Source organism: Petaurus breviceps, unplaced genomic scaffold (assembly GCF_028583685.1).
Source record: "Petaurus breviceps papuanus isolate PSGF00001 unplaced genomic scaffold, PetGlider_PUasm1.0 90925, whole genome shotgun sequence".
NCBI lineage: Eukaryota > Metazoa > Chordata > Mammalia > Diprotodontia > Petauridae > Petaurus > Petaurus breviceps.
Genome location: NW_027187380.1, coordinates 12,333,142 through 12,350,202, shown reverse-complemented (window position 1 = coordinate 12,350,202; position 17,061 = coordinate 12,333,142). Strand labels below are relative to the sequence as shown.

The 17,061-nt window shown below is 42.8% G+C and overlaps 1 protein-coding gene across 1 annotated transcript in view; it reads left to right on the top strand.

Moving 5' to 3' along the window:
- Positions 1-528: 528 nt before the first annotated feature.
- Positions 529-17,061, top strand: part of MYO15B (myosin XVB) — a 31,573-nt gene continuing 15,040 nt past the window's right edge. The window contains exons 1-16 of the mRNA XM_069076861.1: positions 529-558; positions 4,931-4,988; positions 5,766-5,896; positions 6,485-6,580; positions 7,248-7,483; positions 7,906-8,084; positions 8,445-8,517; positions 11,973-12,134; positions 12,241-12,344; positions 12,501-12,577; positions 12,774-12,858; positions 13,439-13,564; positions 13,995-14,098; positions 14,435-14,614; positions 14,940-15,018; positions 15,320-15,433. Of these exons, the coding sequence (XP_068932962.1) occupies positions 529-558; positions 4,931-4,988; positions 5,766-5,896; positions 6,485-6,580; positions 7,248-7,483; positions 7,906-8,084; positions 8,445-8,517; positions 11,973-12,134; positions 12,241-12,344; positions 12,501-12,577; positions 12,774-12,858; positions 13,439-13,564; positions 13,995-14,098; positions 14,435-14,614; positions 14,940-15,018; positions 15,320-15,433 (1,834 nt within the window). The remainder of the gene's footprint in view (positions 559-4,930; positions 4,989-5,765; positions 5,897-6,484; positions 6,581-7,247; positions 7,484-7,905; positions 8,085-8,444; positions 8,518-11,972; positions 12,135-12,240; positions 12,345-12,500; positions 12,578-12,773; positions 12,859-13,438; positions 13,565-13,994; positions 14,099-14,434; positions 14,615-14,939; positions 15,019-15,319; positions 15,434-17,061) is intronic.

Sequence of the window (17,061 nt, the reverse complement as noted above, 5' to 3'; positions counted from 1 at the left end):
CAAGAAAAACAAGAAGGGTATGAAAAGAAAGTCAACCAACTAGAAAAAGAGATCCAGAATCTTAAGGAAGAAAACGATAACTTGGGGGGGTGGAGTCAAGATGGAGGAATAGAAACAGGACCTCCCTGTGGCTCTGGCTTTCACCACCTTCCCCAATCCATGTAAAAGGGGACTCTGAATAAACTTTGGAGCTACAGAATCCACAAAATGACACAGAGAAGCTAACCTCCTGCTGAGAACAATCCTGCAGGCTGGCAGGTATCGGCCTGCACAGCGATCTGGAAGCTGAGCCAAACTCCACTCCAAGATTTTAGCCCCAGGGCAGGCCTAATCAGCCGCCAGCTGGAGGGACTGCAGATCACCAGTAACTGTGGTGATCTAGAATTATCAACACATAGATGCTAAGGATAAAGTGAGAGGTCAGTGCAGTGTGGACTTTGGGACCCGGTAGTTGGGAGTACATCAGCTTTTGCCCCCAGGCGAGAAGCTCTGGAGGAGCCCCTGCTGTGCAGCCACCCCACTCCCCACATGGCAGCTTCAGCTCCTGGCCTGCAGAGGGTAGGGGGACCAAGCAACCAGTGTGAGGGGTAATTGCCCTTGCTTTAACCTGCTTGGATCTGGATTGCAGTCTAGGGTGGAGGTCCTGGGGTGTGTGACCAGCTTGCCAGAGCATGTGGAGGCTTCAGAGAGGGCACCCAACTAATACCTCTGGCAGCTGAGAAAACCCAAGTGTTTGGTATGAAGCTCCCCTGTATGGTAGCAGCGTCCTACTGTGTCAAACAGCCCAAAAGTCAAGTAATTGAGTGGCAACATGACCAGGCAAAGGAAGCAAAGCAAACAGAAGAATCCAACATTAGATTCCTATTTTCAGGACAAAAAGGATCAAAGCATGGAACAGGAGGAAGTGAGGTCAGAACTCCTGCACTGAAAGGAAAATACGAGCTGGTTACAGGCCATAGAAGACCTTAAGAAGCAGATAAGAAAAGTGGAGGAAAAATTGGGAATAGAAATGAGAGCGATACAAGAAAATTATGAAATGAGAGTCAACAGCCTGACTGAGGAAAATAACACCTTAAAAAACAGACTAATTCAAATAGCAAAAGAGGCTCAAAAAGGTAATGAGGAGAAGAATTTTCCAGATGGAAAAAGAATCTCAAAAGCTCACTGAGGAGAATCATTCCCTTCAGAATTAGATTGGAGAAAATGGAATCTAATGACTTTATGAGAAATCAAGATGCTGTTAAACAGATCCAAACAAATGAAAAAAATAGAAGGCAATGTGAAATATCTCATTGGAAAAACCATTGAACTGGAAAATAAATCCAGGAGACATAATTAAAAATTTTTGGACTACCTGAAAGCTATGATCAAAGAAAGAACCTAGAAATCATCCTCCAAGAAATTCTCAAGGAAAACTGCCCTGATGTTTTAGAACTAGAGGGCAGAATAGAGGTTGAAAGAATCCACCCATCACCTCCTGAAAAAGATCCCCAAAAGAAAACTCCTAGGAATATTATAGCCAGGTTTCAAAATTCCCAGCTCAAGGAGAGAATATTACAAGCAGCCAGGAAGAAACAATTTGAATATTGTGGAAACACAATCAGGATAACCCAGGATCTGGTAGCTTCTACACTGAGGGATTGAAGGGCTTGGAATATGACATTCCAGAGGGCAAAGGAGCTGGGATTAAAACCAAGAATCACCACCTTCCCATCAAAACTGAGTATCATGTTTCAGGGGGAAATATGGTCATTCAGTGGAATAGAGGACTTTCAAGCATTCTTGCTGGAAAAAACCAGAGTTGAATAGAAAATTTGACATTCAGATAAAAGAAGCAAGAGAAGCATGAGAAGGTAAACAGGGAAAAGAAATCATAAGGAACTTAATCAAAGTTGAACTATTAACATTCCTACATGGAAAAACAATAATTGTAATTGATGAAACTTTTCTCAGTATGAAAATAGTTGAAGGGAATAGAAATATATATGTATGTATGTATGTATGTATGTATGTATATGTATGTATGTATGTACGGATATAAAATAGAACAAGTGGGTGGGGGGATAGGAGGGAGGGAAATATAGTCAGTCTTTTACAATATATCTACTATGTTAATGTTTTGCATTCGCTACATATGTACAACCTATACTGAACTGCTTATCTTCCCAGTAAGGGTGGGTGACAAGGGAGGAAGGGAATTGATCTGGAATTCAAAGTTTTAAAATCAAATGTTTAAAATACATATAAACTATTATTAATATTATTTTACATGTAATTGGGAAATAAGATATACAGGCACTGGGGCATAGAGATCCACCATGCCCTACTGGAAAAGTCTAAGAGAGTATGGGAGAAGATATGGGAGAGAGCACATTGGAGGAGGGGATATCCTGTGGGATTGCTATTTTGGGGCAGTGGGTAGGGGGAAAACAGGGAGAAAATTTGTAACTCAAAATCTGGTGAATTATGTGATTGATGTAATGAATGACGTAAATCAGAAGTTAATAAAGCATTTGAAAAATGAAAAAAAAGAATAAAAAAAGAAAACGACACCTTGAAAATTAGAATTGAGCAAAATTAAGCCTGTGAAATTATAAGAGATAAAGAAATGATTAAATAAAATACGAATAATGAAAAAATAGAAGAGTGAGTGAAATATAAGAAAAACAACAGAATTGGAGAATAGATCAAGAAGAGAAAATATAAAAATAATTGGATTAACTGAAAGTTATGATCAAAAAAAGAATCTTGATACAATAATGCAGAAAATAGTTAAAGAAAATTATCCTGAAGCATTAGAGCAAGGGGGAAAGTAGAAATAGAAATAAAATATAATTATAATTATATAAAATAAAATAGAAATAGAAAAAATCCATTGATCACAACTTAAAAGAGATCAAGAGGAAAACTCATCGGAATATCATAGTCAAATTCTGAAATCCCCAACTCAAGGAAAAAAAAATATTAAAAGCATCAGGATTAAAATAATTTAAATATGATGGTGCCACAATTAGAATTACACAAGACCTAGCAGCAGAAACATTAAAGGACCGCAGATCTTGGAATACAACATATTGAAGAGCAAAAGAACTGGGGCTCTAGCCAAAAATTTCATACCCTGCAAAGTTAACTATTATCTTGAATGAAAAAAAAATAGATATTTGATAAACTCTCAAATAAACTTCTCAAATTTTCTAGACCTTGTTTAAAAAAAATCCTGAACTGAATAGACGATTCAACAAACAAGAGCCAATGTAAATATAAAGTACATAACAAAGACTGATCATAAGTGATCCATAAGGACAGACTATTTACTTTTTATATATGTAAAATGTAAAATTTATGTCTAAGATTTTTATCAATAATTGGGTAGTTCATAAGAAACATTGGGGAAAACCTGAGCATGTTCTGAATTTAAAAAGTAAAACCATTTAGGAACAGCTAAAAAGAGTAATTATTTTATACAAATGGGGTACAAAAGGAAGAATTGATACATAGGAATTAGATGGGAGAGGAGGGCTGGTAGTTCTGGTAACCTACTTTTATTGGGAATGGGTGTGAGAAAGAACAATTCATATATATTTAAAAGAGTATAAAAGTCTTCTCAAAGAGGGAATAATATGCATAATCAATTGAATATAGAAATCTATCTTACCTGACAGGGAAGTAGGAGGGGAGGAGATTAAGTAAAGGGGGGTGGGGCTGACAGAAGGAAGGGTAGATCAGGGGAGGTGGTAGACAGAAGCAAAACAGGGTACCTTGGCACAAAGTAAGCCAGGCCTGGAAAGGATAGAGGTAGATGGTAGGCATGTTTAAAAGCCCAGATCTTTCTGCTGTGTTCCTTGGGAATACTCCTCCCAGGGCAAAGCAAACTCTCATTCATATGTCGAGATTTCCCCGCAAGCTTGGTTTTCCTAGCTCCTACTGGCATATTGATGCAAAACAACCCATTCTCTCCCCCTCATCACATTTAGCCCTTGACTCCTCCTATTCCCATTCCTGTCCTCTTACCTGGTGACACCACCTTCAGTGCCATAAAGCATCTCAAAGTCCAGGGTCCATGGTTGTTATCCCCCCTCCCATTGCCCCTCCCTAGCTAGACTTTGTCCCCTGTAGATTTTTCTTCCCTCTCTCTGGTGCTGAGAAACAATACCTACAGAGCTGGAGACAGGTAAGGACTCTTGGGATGGGGGCCACTGTGACCAACTGAGTAGGGTCGCCCCTAGCTATGGTTTTAATCATAATTTCTTCTCTCCTGGCTGTGGGGGCTCCCTGAGGTCAGGAACAGTAAACAGCTGGTTTGGCTTGAAGGATTCTAAGCTGGCTCCATTGGGCACTTTCTCAGCCACTGGAACATCCTCAAGGGCCAAATGAGATCTTTGGCGGATTCTCTGGCACTTCTCCCACAGCACCCTCACTTCTCCCCACAGCTCAGGTTCTGGCCAGGCTGGCACAAAATCCAGTCACCAGGTGAAGAGACAAGAACCGCCAATTCAAGAATGGTAGGTGGCAAAGAGTCAATGGAGGTGGGGAGGTAGTCCAGTTAGGCACTGCCTTCTCCAGATGGCTTTGTGGTAAGAAGCCCATCTAGTGGGTTCTGCCTCTTGAGATGTGCTCAGCTAGGGCAGGGGCAGTGTTGAAGGCCCAAGTGGATGGAATCCTAGCCAAGAGTATTACATGCTTTTGCTCCTTTCAGTATGCCATCTGGTTCCTCTCTGCCAGAGTTTCTAAGCAGGCACACTGGATAGCACTTTGCTTGTAGAAATTACTATAATTTTTGTGTTCCTGTTAAGCCTAGCTTCAACAATACCTCTCCTACACTTTGAAGGGGACTCAGTTGACAGCAGGTAGCAAGAGGGTAGGACTTGCCTTCCCCCCAGTCTTCCCTCTCCTAGTACTTGGGTAAATTGCTGCCCACCTTTATGCCCAGGAGCTGGAGCGTCTGGAGATCCCTGCTGAGCTATCTGCTCTGCTGAAGACAGCTGAAGGTGAGCACTGAATATACTTTCCTTCTTTCACTGGAGAGTTGGGAGACTCCTGGGTGTTGTATATTGTATACATTGTCAACTAAGTCATTGTGTTGACTGGTTTTGTTTTCATTTTTTTCTTTCTTAGAAGAGAAGACATACTGACAGGGTCGGGGTGGGGAGGGAGGGAAACAATTATAGCTATGATATAAAAAGCAAGGCATTAATAAAACTTTAAAAATACTGTTTTTTTAAAAGGGGAGGGAGAGAAGATTCACTACTTCCTACAGGGGTGGAGAACCTTTGGTCTCAAGGCCACATGTGGCCCTCTAGGTCTTCAAGTGTGGCCCTTTGACTGACTCCAAAATTCACAAAACAAATCCCCTTTATAAAAGAATTTGTCCTGTAAAACTTGGACTCAGTCAAAAGGGTGCACCCAAAGACCTAGAAGGCCACAAGTGACCTCAAGGCTGCAGGTTCCCCACCCCTGTTACACTGTCTGAGGTACTCACTTCTCTCCACTGGGTATCTATGCAGCATTTGGGGTCTTCTTTGTTGGCTGCTGCTCTCTCCTGTCCTGTGCCTTCCTCATCCCCCTCCGTCAAGTCCCTCGCCCACCTTGAGTGGTCCTCTCTCCCCCAGTTGTCATTCCAATGATGTTTCATTGTAATTAATGACTTGGCATTAGTGGTAAGGGACTGGAGAAGAATCCTAGGAATAGGCAACAGCAGGAAGGAGAGTGGAGGGAGATATCAGGAGCCCCCTGCACCTGGCCTCACAGTTCTGGGATGTTCCTAGGTTGTCAGCATGTCATGGCCAAGAACATCACAGAAGCCCTGCCCCCAGAAGTCACAGCTCAGGACACACTGGCTCTTCCTCCTGACATCGATAGATTCCCCTTTTCTAGCTTCGTCTCTGAAAATTTTCAGGTACTGCTTGCTATCCTCTTGCCTCTTCCCTCCCCACCTACCTCCACTGGTTTCATCATATTCTGTACATCCCAACTATGGGCTTATTTGCTATTCTCCTAACATGATGTTACATCTCTGGTCTCCATGTCTACCCTCAATGTCTCCTGTGCTTGCCAAAACTCTCTCTCCTCACCTCTGCTTCCCAGAATCTCCAGCTCCTTTCAAAAATCAGTTCCAGTGCCAACCCTGGTTCCCCTCAATTATTAGTGTTTTCCTTCTAATCCCCAACCTGAAAAAATTACTTTTTACTTACTTTTGTATTAATTTACCTATGTACATATTTTCCCAGTAGACTATAAGCTCCTTGAGGGCAGGAACTGCATTGGTTTTTATCTGTGTGTCACCAGTGTCTAACATATTGTCACAGGTACATTCTTGGCACAAAGTATAAATGCCCGTCAAGTTGAATTGAATCTTAAACCCCTTTCCCATGTTTATGTCACCCCCACTTTTTTTGGTGTGATTCTCCTTCTCTGGGCAGCCACCTCAGATTGTTTTCACTTTGGCACCCAATATACCCAGCTACTAACACATCCTCCTTTTCAGAAGCCAACCCTGCCCACTCCAGGGCAGCCCCTGACATCACCTCTGACTCATCTGGGTGGGGTAAGCCCTCAGCTTGCCCTGGATGTCAACAAAGTGGTAAGTGAGAGATCGTGGCTAGGAGGGAAGAGGGTCTAAGTACCACTAGGTCAAGAATCAAGGGTGGAGTGGAAGTGGCTGCCCAGAGTTCACACCTCATCTATAGGATTACTTGTCCTCTGAGTACTACAGCCTTCCCCATTCCCTCTTCATAGGATCATCTTTCTAGATCTGGAAATAACTTTACAAGTCACTTTGTCCAACATCCTCATTTTAATGAGGTTAAGGAATTGCTTGAGGTCATTCATGTGACAGAACCAGAACTGGGACCAAGGTCCTTTGACTTACAGATCCATTGTTTTTCTAGTGCACCTCACTAAAACTTCTGATCTTCATCTCTGCCTCCATTCTCTCATCTAATAATAACAACAACAATAGCCAGCATTTATATAGCACTTACTTTATGACCATCACTGTGCTAAGTGCTTTTACAACTATTGTCTCATTTGATCCTTTCAACAACTCTGTGAGGTAGGTGCTATTATTATCCCCATTTTACAGTTGAGGAAACTGAGGCAAACAGAGGTTAAGTGACTTGCCCAAGACACAGCTAGAACATATCTGAAGTGGGATTTGAACTCTGGACTTCTTGATTCTAGATCTAGCACTTCATCCAGATCCCAATGTCAACTTTCACTCCTGTCTCTCGACCTCTGTGTGTCGATAGATGTTACGGCTCCTGGGTGACCTATCGCTTCAGTCCTGGCAAGAACAGACCATGGGCACATATCTGGCCCAACAGGGGCAGCGCCACCCTGCCCTGAGGAATGAGATCTTTTGCCAACTCGTGACCCAACTGTGGCACAACCCGGACGAACAGCAGAATCATCGAGGCTGGGCACTCATGGCCATTCTGCTCAGTGCCTTCACCCCGACATTAACCCTTCAGAAGCCACTGCTCAAGTAGGTTGGAGGGAGAGGACGCAGGGCATGAGGGGACATAGGGAGAAGAGAAAATAAGGGCTTATAGGATATGGGGAACAGAGTAGGGATAAGAGGAGATAAGGGGACATATGGGGAGAGGCTATGCAAGCAACCAAGGCCCAGGAAGGACATGGCTTCCAGAGCCTGACTCCTTCCTGCTGTATTTGGAGTAATTTTTTTTTCTTTTTGGAAGGGGGAAGGCAAGGCAATTTGGGTTAAGTGACTTGCCCAAGGTCACACAGCTAGTGCTAAGTGTCTGAGGTCAATTTGAACTCAGGTCCTCCTGACTCCAGGGCTGGTGCTCTATTCACTGTGCCACCTAGCCACCCCTGGAGTCATTTCTATACAAGCCAACCCAGAGGCCAGTGACTCCCATCCCAAGCTCCTTCCTCTCCCTGTAGGTTTGTGTCTGACCATGGTCCAAAGGGTATTGCAGCTGTGTGCCAGAACAAGCTCTTGGGGGCATTACGACAGTCCCAGACAACAGTCAACCCTGTCCGTGCCTACCCACCTACACAGCTGGAGTGGATTTCAGGCTGGCGATGTGGGCGTATGACCCTTGATGTCTTCACCTTTAGTGGTAAATGGGACTGAACATCCTCCTTCCTTAGCTCCTCTCCCACAAAGTTACTTCCGGAGTCAAACCCGTCTTTCCCAGAACCTACCTCCCAATACCTTCCCTATCCCACCTCTCTCCCAGCCCTTAGTTGTGCTCAGCCCCTGTGGGTCCTCTTCTGTTCTTCCTGGCCTTTGATCTTACAAAGTATTAGTCCCCAATATCCCCAGTCTTCCCTTGATTTCCTGATTCCCCATAGTGATCCTTATTCATCACCTGCATAGCAATCACCATGGTAACACTGACCTCCCTCACATGGGTAACGTCTCCCTTCCCTCCATCTCCCCCCAACCTTCTAATCCCTGAGCTGTTCCATTCCTGCAGAAGAGAGCTACTTGGCACAAGTCAAATCCTGGACCACAGGGGAAGAGTTTGCTGGGTGGATCCTACAGAGCAGGTAAGAGAGCCTAGGGAGCCTGGCATGGGGAGGTTGGGCACGGGTTAGGCAAGGGTGTTGGGGCTACTCTGAATTTCTCTTTTCCCCTTCCTCCTCCACTTCTCGAAAGCTTTTTCCTTCCTAGGCCACCTACTGTTTTGGGAGTGAGTCTTTAAACTGGTCTCACTAGAAAAGGCTAAGGATAAAAGGTGACAAGGTTCACTCCCCAGGGCATGTGTGTGTCAGTAATTCCATTGTGCCTATGTATTAGAGAAAGTGTCTAAAATATGTATCTGTATGTGTATGAAGTAATACACCTTAGGTGCTTTGTAAACTTTTAGATGAGAGTTATTGTTGTGTATGTTGTAAGGGTTAGTGTGAAAATGTCTTGTGTGTAAATACATATATGAAATAAAGTAAATTAGGTGCTCTGTAAAATTTAAAGTACTAGGGGCGGCCAGGTGGCTCAGCGAGTAAGAGCACCGGCTCCAGTTTTGGGACGACCTGGAGATCGAATCCCGGGCTCAGACACTCAGCACCACACCCAGAAATAACTGGCCATGTAACCTTGAGCAAGTTACTTAACCCCGATTGCTTAAAAAAAAAAATTTAAAGTACTGGATAAATGCTAATTATTTTTAAATTAATAAGCATTTATTTTCCCTCCCTCCCACCTCCCATATTAAAACAAAACAAAACTCTTGTAACAAATATGCATAGTCAAGTCAAAGAAAACAAATTTTCAAATGAATTATTTCTTTTGGTTTACAATCATCCTGTCAATCAGCAAGTATTTATTAAGGGTTTTTGTATTTCTTGCCTTCTCAATGGAAGGGAGAGCAGTGGGGGAAGATAATCTGAAACTGATAATAAAATTAAATTTAAAAATAAATTTAAACAACTTAAAATAATTAAAAACAATTACAATTTTAAACTTTTAAATTACTTTTAAATACTTTCCAATTTAAAACTTTAAAACTTAAAAATTTAGGGGAGGCTAGGTGGCACAGTGAATAGAGCACCAGCCCTGAAGGCAGGAGGACCTGAATTCAAATATGACCTCAGACACTTAACAGTAGCCATGTGACCTTGGGCAAATCACTTAACCCTAATTGCCCTGCTTTCCCCCCTCTAAAAAAAAAAGCAAAAAAAATATTTGAATTTAAAACAATTTTTTTTTTAAATTCAAATAATAGGGGTGGCTATGTGGCCCTGTGAATAGAGCACCATCCCTGGAGTCAGGAGGACCTGAGTTCAAATTCGAACTCAGACACTTAACACAAAAAACTAGCCATGTGACCTTGGGCAAGTCACTTAACCCCAACTGCCCTTCCAAAAAAAAAGCAAAAAAAAATTTTCAAATAATGTGAAAGTATTTATTAAGCTCTTTTATATGTCATGCACTGTGCAAGGCTCTAGGGATATACAAAGACAAAAACAAAGCAATCCTCACCCTCAAATAACTTACATTCCATAGCAGGTAGTTTGGTATTTGAACCTGTTTCAGACACTTAGCAGCTCTGTGCCCCTAGGCAAGGCACTCAACCTGTTTCCCAATTAATAAAATGAGGGAATTAGGTTCAATAGTCTTTGGGGTGCCTTGTAGTTCTAAATATTATGAACTTATTATGTCTCCTTAAGATAAGAGGATGGTAATCTTGGGGTGCAAAAGGCCCTAGCAGTTAGAGGGATCAGGAAATGCTTCTCATAAGGGGTGAAAGTTCAGCTAATCTTTGAAGGATATTAAAGATTCTAAAAGAGGGAGGTGAAGAGGGAAGGCATTTCAGGCAAAGACAGAGACAAGGGATAGAATGTCATATGTAAGGAAGAGCAAGAAGCCCAATTTGCTTGACCCAAAGTGAGTGTTGGGAAATATTGACTAAATAATAAGACTGGAAAGGTAGACAAGAGCCAGATTGTGAAGGATTTTAAATGACAGAGTTTGTGTTTGATTCTAGAGGTAACAGGGACTCACTAGATTTAATTTTTAAAATTTAATTTTTTTTAAATTAATGAAAACCCATTTTTTCTCCTTCCCATCTCCTCCTATCAAAAAAAAAGAAAAAAATCAAAATCCTTATAATAAATACACATAGTAAAGCAAATCAAATGGCCTTTAAGCCATTTTCAAAAATCTACGTCTCATTCTGTACTCTGAGCCTATCATCTTCCTCTCTGTCAGGAGATGGGTGTGTGTAGTATTGTATCTCTGTGTGTATGTATATCTAAATATATATAATATATATTAAATATTCTACATACATATATACATATATATAAATGTATACATAAAATATGCTGCATAATGGGTCCTGGTTGGGCATAGCATTGATCAGAGTTAAGTCTTTCAATGCTATTTGGCTTTACAAATTGCTGTTATTGTATAATTTATTTTCCTGGTTCTGCTCACTTCATGCTGCATCAGTTTGTACAAATCTTCCCAAGATTCTCTGAAACTCTGAAAGATTCCCCTTCATCAATTTTTATAGCACAATAGGATTTCATTAAAGTCAGATAAAATCATTTGTTTCTCCATTTCCCCATTTGGTGAGCACCCTTTTGGCTACCAGCTCTTTGTCATTACCAAAAGAGTTACTATAAATACTTGTGTCCATATGGGTCCTTCCCCTCTTTCTTTGGTCTATTTGGTGCATAGGCTAGTGTCCTAGTGTCCATTTTAATTTGCTAAGCAGAGGAATGACATGGTCAGATCTGTGCTTTAGAAATATCACTTTTTTTTTTTATTTTTTTTATTTTTAAGCAATCAGGGTTAAGTAACTTGCTCAAGGTTACACAGCCAGTTATTTCTGGGTGTGGTGCTGAGCGCCTGAGCCCGGGATTCGATCTCCAGGTCTTCTCAACACTGGAGCCGGTGCTCTTACTTGCTGTGCTACCTGGCTGCCCCTAGAAATATCACTTTGGTGGCTGTCTGGAGGATTGATTAGACAGGGGAGAAAATTTAGACAATTGCAAATAGCAGACTTATTCTCCTTGTGGTATAATTATTCATCACTTACTAAGATAGTAGTAGTGGAAGGATATTTGTAAACCAAACATGTGCTAGTCATTCTCATGAGAATTCTTGGGGAATCTGAGAGGTGGCGCAGTAGACATAGTGATAGACCTGGAGGCAGGAAGACCTGACTTTAAATCCTGCCTCTGATTCTCACTGGTTCTTTGATCCTGGGCAAGTCATGTGACCTCTCTCAGCCTCAGTTTCCTCATCTGCAAAATGGGGATAATAATAGCACCAACATCCCAAGGTTGGTTTTAGGACAAAACAAGGCATTGCAAACTTTAGAATATTATATAAGAGCTAGATGTTATTGATCTTAATGAGCTCTTATAGATACTAGTTCTCAGGTATGGGTGTGTGTGTGTGTGTGTGTGTGTGTGTATGGGAGTTGAACCAGAATTTTGCTACAGCCTTTAACTGACCCCACTTCCTTTCTTTCCTATCCCTACCCTTTTTACAGGGGCGTAGAGCAGCCTATCCGAGGCTGGTCAGTGTCTATGCTCTCTGGAGATTCCTGGAAGGATTTGAATGGCTGTGACTTTGTGCTGGATCTGATTGGACAGATTGAGGATTTAGGGGACCCCAGTGCCCCTGGCAGCTACCCCATCACCCCCCATAATGTGTAAGTGCTTTCTCTTGCCCCATCTAACTCATCTTGCCCAGAATGGGTATGTCAAATCTACTTCCCCTTCTATTTTCACCTATAATGTGACCACTGTTTCCTATAGGACTTCTGAAGACATCTCCCCACCCCCAGGAATCCAGGCTCCTCCCCTGGCTCCAGGGCCACCTCCAGGTCCTGCCCCAATACTGCCTCAAAGGAACTTTACAAGTGAGGACTATAATTGGATTCCTGAAGCAGAACAAGAGAAGGGTTTTAATAGGGCAGGGCATGGAGGGTATATGGGAGGTAGGAAGTCATGCTAGGCTGAAGGGTGCTGGGCTCAAAAGCAATTTTAACAATATCTGTTAACTCTCTTCCCCATAGGGGAACTCCAGAGCCCTAGGAGCTTGGATGGTTTCCTGGATAACCTTTTTGAGCCTGTACTGTCCTCAGGGTCCAGAGTGAGTTCTACATGCTTGTCTAGAATCTGCCAGCTCCCTTAATTCTCTCTCAACTGCTCTTCCCTGCTCCCATCCATTCTCCAATTGTCTCTGTCTATCCTTTCCTCTCCTGCCTCTTCCCCTAGTCCTTGCACTGGTCACATTCCATTACCCCAAGGGCTCTGGACTCTGATGTGCTGTTGGCTCTTTGTCCCAGCAGGATCTGGAACAAGCCAGGGTGCTGAACAGCCGAATGAAAGGTGGTGGAGGCATTGGGACTCAGCAAGGAGGCTACCCCATGAGTGAGTGTTTGACCCTGGCATCCTTGTACCAATGCCCTTGGACACAGCCAGGGAAAGGCAGGGGTGATGGTGGTTGTTATGGGACTTGGCACCTTGACACATGCTATCTGTCATTCATTGGGGGTTGCCTCTGTGGGTGCTTTTTCTTAGATTTTAGCTACCCCACTGAACCCTGAGCTGGGGTCTGCCTCAGTCTTTATCAGTAGATCCAGAACTGTCTGATCCCTTTCTCTGAGGTCTTCCTCTGAAGCTTTGAGTATCAGAGACCATGATGGTGGGTGCCATGCAAATGACCACAGGTTCGTGGGAGAGGTCTGCTCATGGTCTTGGACACATGGTATGAGGTCATTTGGCTTCTAGGGAAATTGAATTCCAGTAAAGAGTCAATACCTGAGTGATTGGACACTTCTTTTCCATGGGTCTCCATGCTTTTGATTCCCTGGGCTGTCCTTCCTACACTAGGAATTTAGGAACTTGCTTCCCAGACACAGGATGGGGAATTGTAGTAAACACATATCCTAAATGCCTGCCCATGGGATAGAAACAAGGTGCCATCTCTCTGTCCCTCTCCTCCACCCAGTGTACCCAGGGATGATGCCGATGCCAAGCTACCAGCCTGCCATGGGGGCAATGATGCCAGCACCTGTACCACTCATGCCAGCGATGCCATCCATGCCTTCAATGGGTGGAGTCCCAGCCATGCCAGGTATAGTGGAAAGAACTGGGAGACTTAGTGTGCAGAGTGGGCATAGGACTACTGTCTCCTTCTCTAGAGTGATGACCAGAACATGGGTATGCCTATTGGTACTGGGGTGTCACAGTTTCCCATTAGGTATAGGGAAGATAATGGGCTTGGCAGATCACTTGTGCCTATCAGAAAGATAGCGTGGTTTAAGTGTGGGGATTGGGACCAGTTGAACTCTGGGTTTGAAACTCACCTCTGTTGTTAACTGACTGTGTGGCTGTGGGTAAGGGACTCAAGGTCTCTGATGCTTCATTTCCTTACCTGTAAAGTATGGATAATGATCTCTGTAATATCTATGTTCCAGGATTGTTGGAGGATCAGATGAGATGATGTATGTAGTCATTTGTGAACACATTTTGCCTATTATTGTTGTGTCCTATTTGCTTCTCAGGCATGATGATGCCATCCCAGTCCCAGCCTATGGTGCCCACACTCAGTGCCAGAGAGCTGGCTGCCCAGCAGCAGAGCTTCATCAACCAGCAAGCCATGATCTTGGTGAGGGCAGCAGTGGGCAAGATGTATGGGGAGGGTGCATGATATGGTGGCAGCATCACTGGCTCTGGAACTAAAGGGCCTGCGTTCAAATCCTGACTCCAATAGAAACTATCTCTATAACATGGGGCAAATCACTTCCTCCCTCATTGGTATAATGAATATATTGGAGTAGATGATTTCTAAGGCACTTCTTGTTCTATGAATGCTGTTCTGGTCGGGATCTGGGGACAGGTTTGCTGGAGAAAGGGGTCTGCTTAGTTTTCTGATCCAGGTGCAGATACCCAGCAGGATTTCTTCTCTCACCAGTGTTGCCTTTTCCCTTTTCCTCCCACATAGGCTCATCAAATGACTGCCCAGGCCATGACTCTTTCCCTGGAGCAGCAGGCCCAAATGCAACACCTGACCCAAGCATCCACATCTGCATCCCGGCCCACTCCCAAACCCAAGAAGTCCCCAGCTGTTGTCAGCAAAAGCTCACCTGCTCCCAAGGCAGAGCCCCAAAGGAGCCTAGACCTGGTACAGGCTGAGGGAGAATAAGTGAGAGTTCCAAGCAGGGATTGGTTGGGTCTTGTCTCAAGTGGAGCATAGCAAAACCAGGCAGGTGGCGGTGCCAAGGGTAGAAACAGAGACAGGATTCTAGGGTCTTAGCATTGGCGGGGGGTGGGGGGGGACAAACATTAATCAGTCAAGAAAGAGAAAAAAAGGAAGAGGGGAGGAGATGCCAACATATTCTAGCTCCCAGTTGGAGTAGAATAGGTACTGAGCATGGCAGAGTTCTGTCAAGGTATAGCAAGGGTCCAGGCAAAGGGGGAGGAGGTAGTCATTATCTTGGTCCCAACAGATACAGATTCCAGATGTTGAGGAGAAACTGATGCACCCCAGTACCTTCCAGGAGAAACGGGATTATTTCCAGAAGATAGGTAAAACAGATATGGCCCTGTGGGCGGGGATAACTTCATGTTTGGAAGGGTGGGACCAAAGGCTGGGGCCATGGCACAACTTCTCTAAACCGTCATTTTGGCACAATCATGCCAGGACAGAGGAATCTCAGGTCCTCTTTCTTTGCCCAGTGGGGCATGGTGGCTTGACTAAGGGCTAGGGCCAGCATCAGCAGGAATGGAGTCAGGTGTGGTGGTAATGGGGGTGTTGAAGGACAGAGGAAACCATTCAATAGAAATCAAAGAAGATGGGAACAGTGTCAACTCAGTAACTTCCTTGCAGGGCAAGAACCTATTTGGTTGAAGAAGGTGAAACCACCTGCAAAGGTGCTCATTCCCCAGAGGGAGACAGAACAGGAAGAGGAGGAGGAGGAAGAAGAGGAGGAAGAAATCAAAGGTGAGGATGGTATGGTAGAAAGTTTGGAAAGTGGAAATCTCAGGAACTGGCCCTTGCCAGGACTAATTCATGAAACCTTTCACCTTGCTCTTCTCTTCTGTAAAATAAAAGAGTTGGACTAGAAGATGTCTAAGGTTCCCCTTAGTGCGGACATTTTATGGTTCTATGATACCAGAATAGATGGGCTAGATTGATCCCACTTAATTGTATGGCACCCCTCACTCAGCCTGCCCTTTGACCTAGTTTTATGATTAATGTTATCATTCCAAGTTTTAGAAGGATCTAAATCTAAATCTAGGGGTATGTTGGATATGTTCTTTTTTGCTAATAAAATTGCGACTCCTTTGTAGTTGGTTGGTCAACAAGAATTTATTAGACACTTGCCAAGTTCAGGCACTGTGCTCTTTTCATTAATTAATCAAATGACTTGAATCCTCATCCCAGTTCACTAAATATTATTTTTAAAATATTATTTATTAAATAAACCGAAGAAGCTTCCTTTCCTAGGAGTATTTATTCATATTCAATTTATTAACAAGTGAAATCAGTGATAAAAAAAGCAATAAAAAAATACATTATGTTGGCGATGACAATCACAGTCACCTTAAACCCTCACTATAATGGTAGATGATTTCACTTCCAGAAACACAGTTTCACTATTTAGTTCACTCCAAATACTAATTGAAGACTCTTAAGAATCTTCTACCTATTTCTTCTTAAGATAAAGACTAAATTCACTCTTTTCAGGAAATGTTAGGTTAGTCCTTTTTTCTTCCTCCTCTTTTTCAGTCATCACAAGAAAATCTAGAATACTTGCTACTTTTCACAGATTCTTCTTAAGATTCTTTTTAATGTTTCTTCTTAACATAAACAAATTTTCAGTTCTGACAAGGTAAAAGCTTCTCCTTTTTGTCTTCTCCACAGATATAAAACATATCTAACTGTCCTTGTCTCCACAGGGAGAAAAAGTACTTCACAGAAGGACATTTCTTTTTTAAAAAAAATTAGATTTTTATTAACATCTTTTGCTGTTATATTATCTACATTTCCCCCTGTACGTTTCTTCTTCTCTTCTCCCAAAGAACCATTTCTTATAATAAAGGATTTTTTTTTTTATGAGCAATCGGGGTTAAGTAACTTGCTCAAGGTTACACAGCCAGTTATTTCTGGGTGTGGTGCTAAGTGTCAGAGCCCAGATTTGATCCCTAGGTCATCCAACACTGGAGCTGGTGCTCTTACTCACTGAGCCACCTGGCCGCCCCTAGGATTTTTTTTTTTAAGAGAAAGAAGAGGGGAAAAATTTATCTAAAGCAGTCAACACATGGCAGCTAGGTGGTGCCGTGGAGAGAGCACCAGCACTAGAGTCAGAAGGACCTGAGTTCAATTCCAGCCTCAGATACTAGCTATGTGAGCCTGGGCAAGTCACTTAATTCCAATTACCTCCCCTACTCCCCCCAAAAAATCAGTCAACATATAAAAAAAAATCTGATGTTATAATTCAATGGACTTCCAATTACCAACATAAGCTGCCTTTTCCAGAACATTCCTTTTGGTTCTTAAAGATTCAGTATTGCATATATATTGACTGTGGGAGAACTAAATGAAATAGGTCTTACACTAGGTAGGAG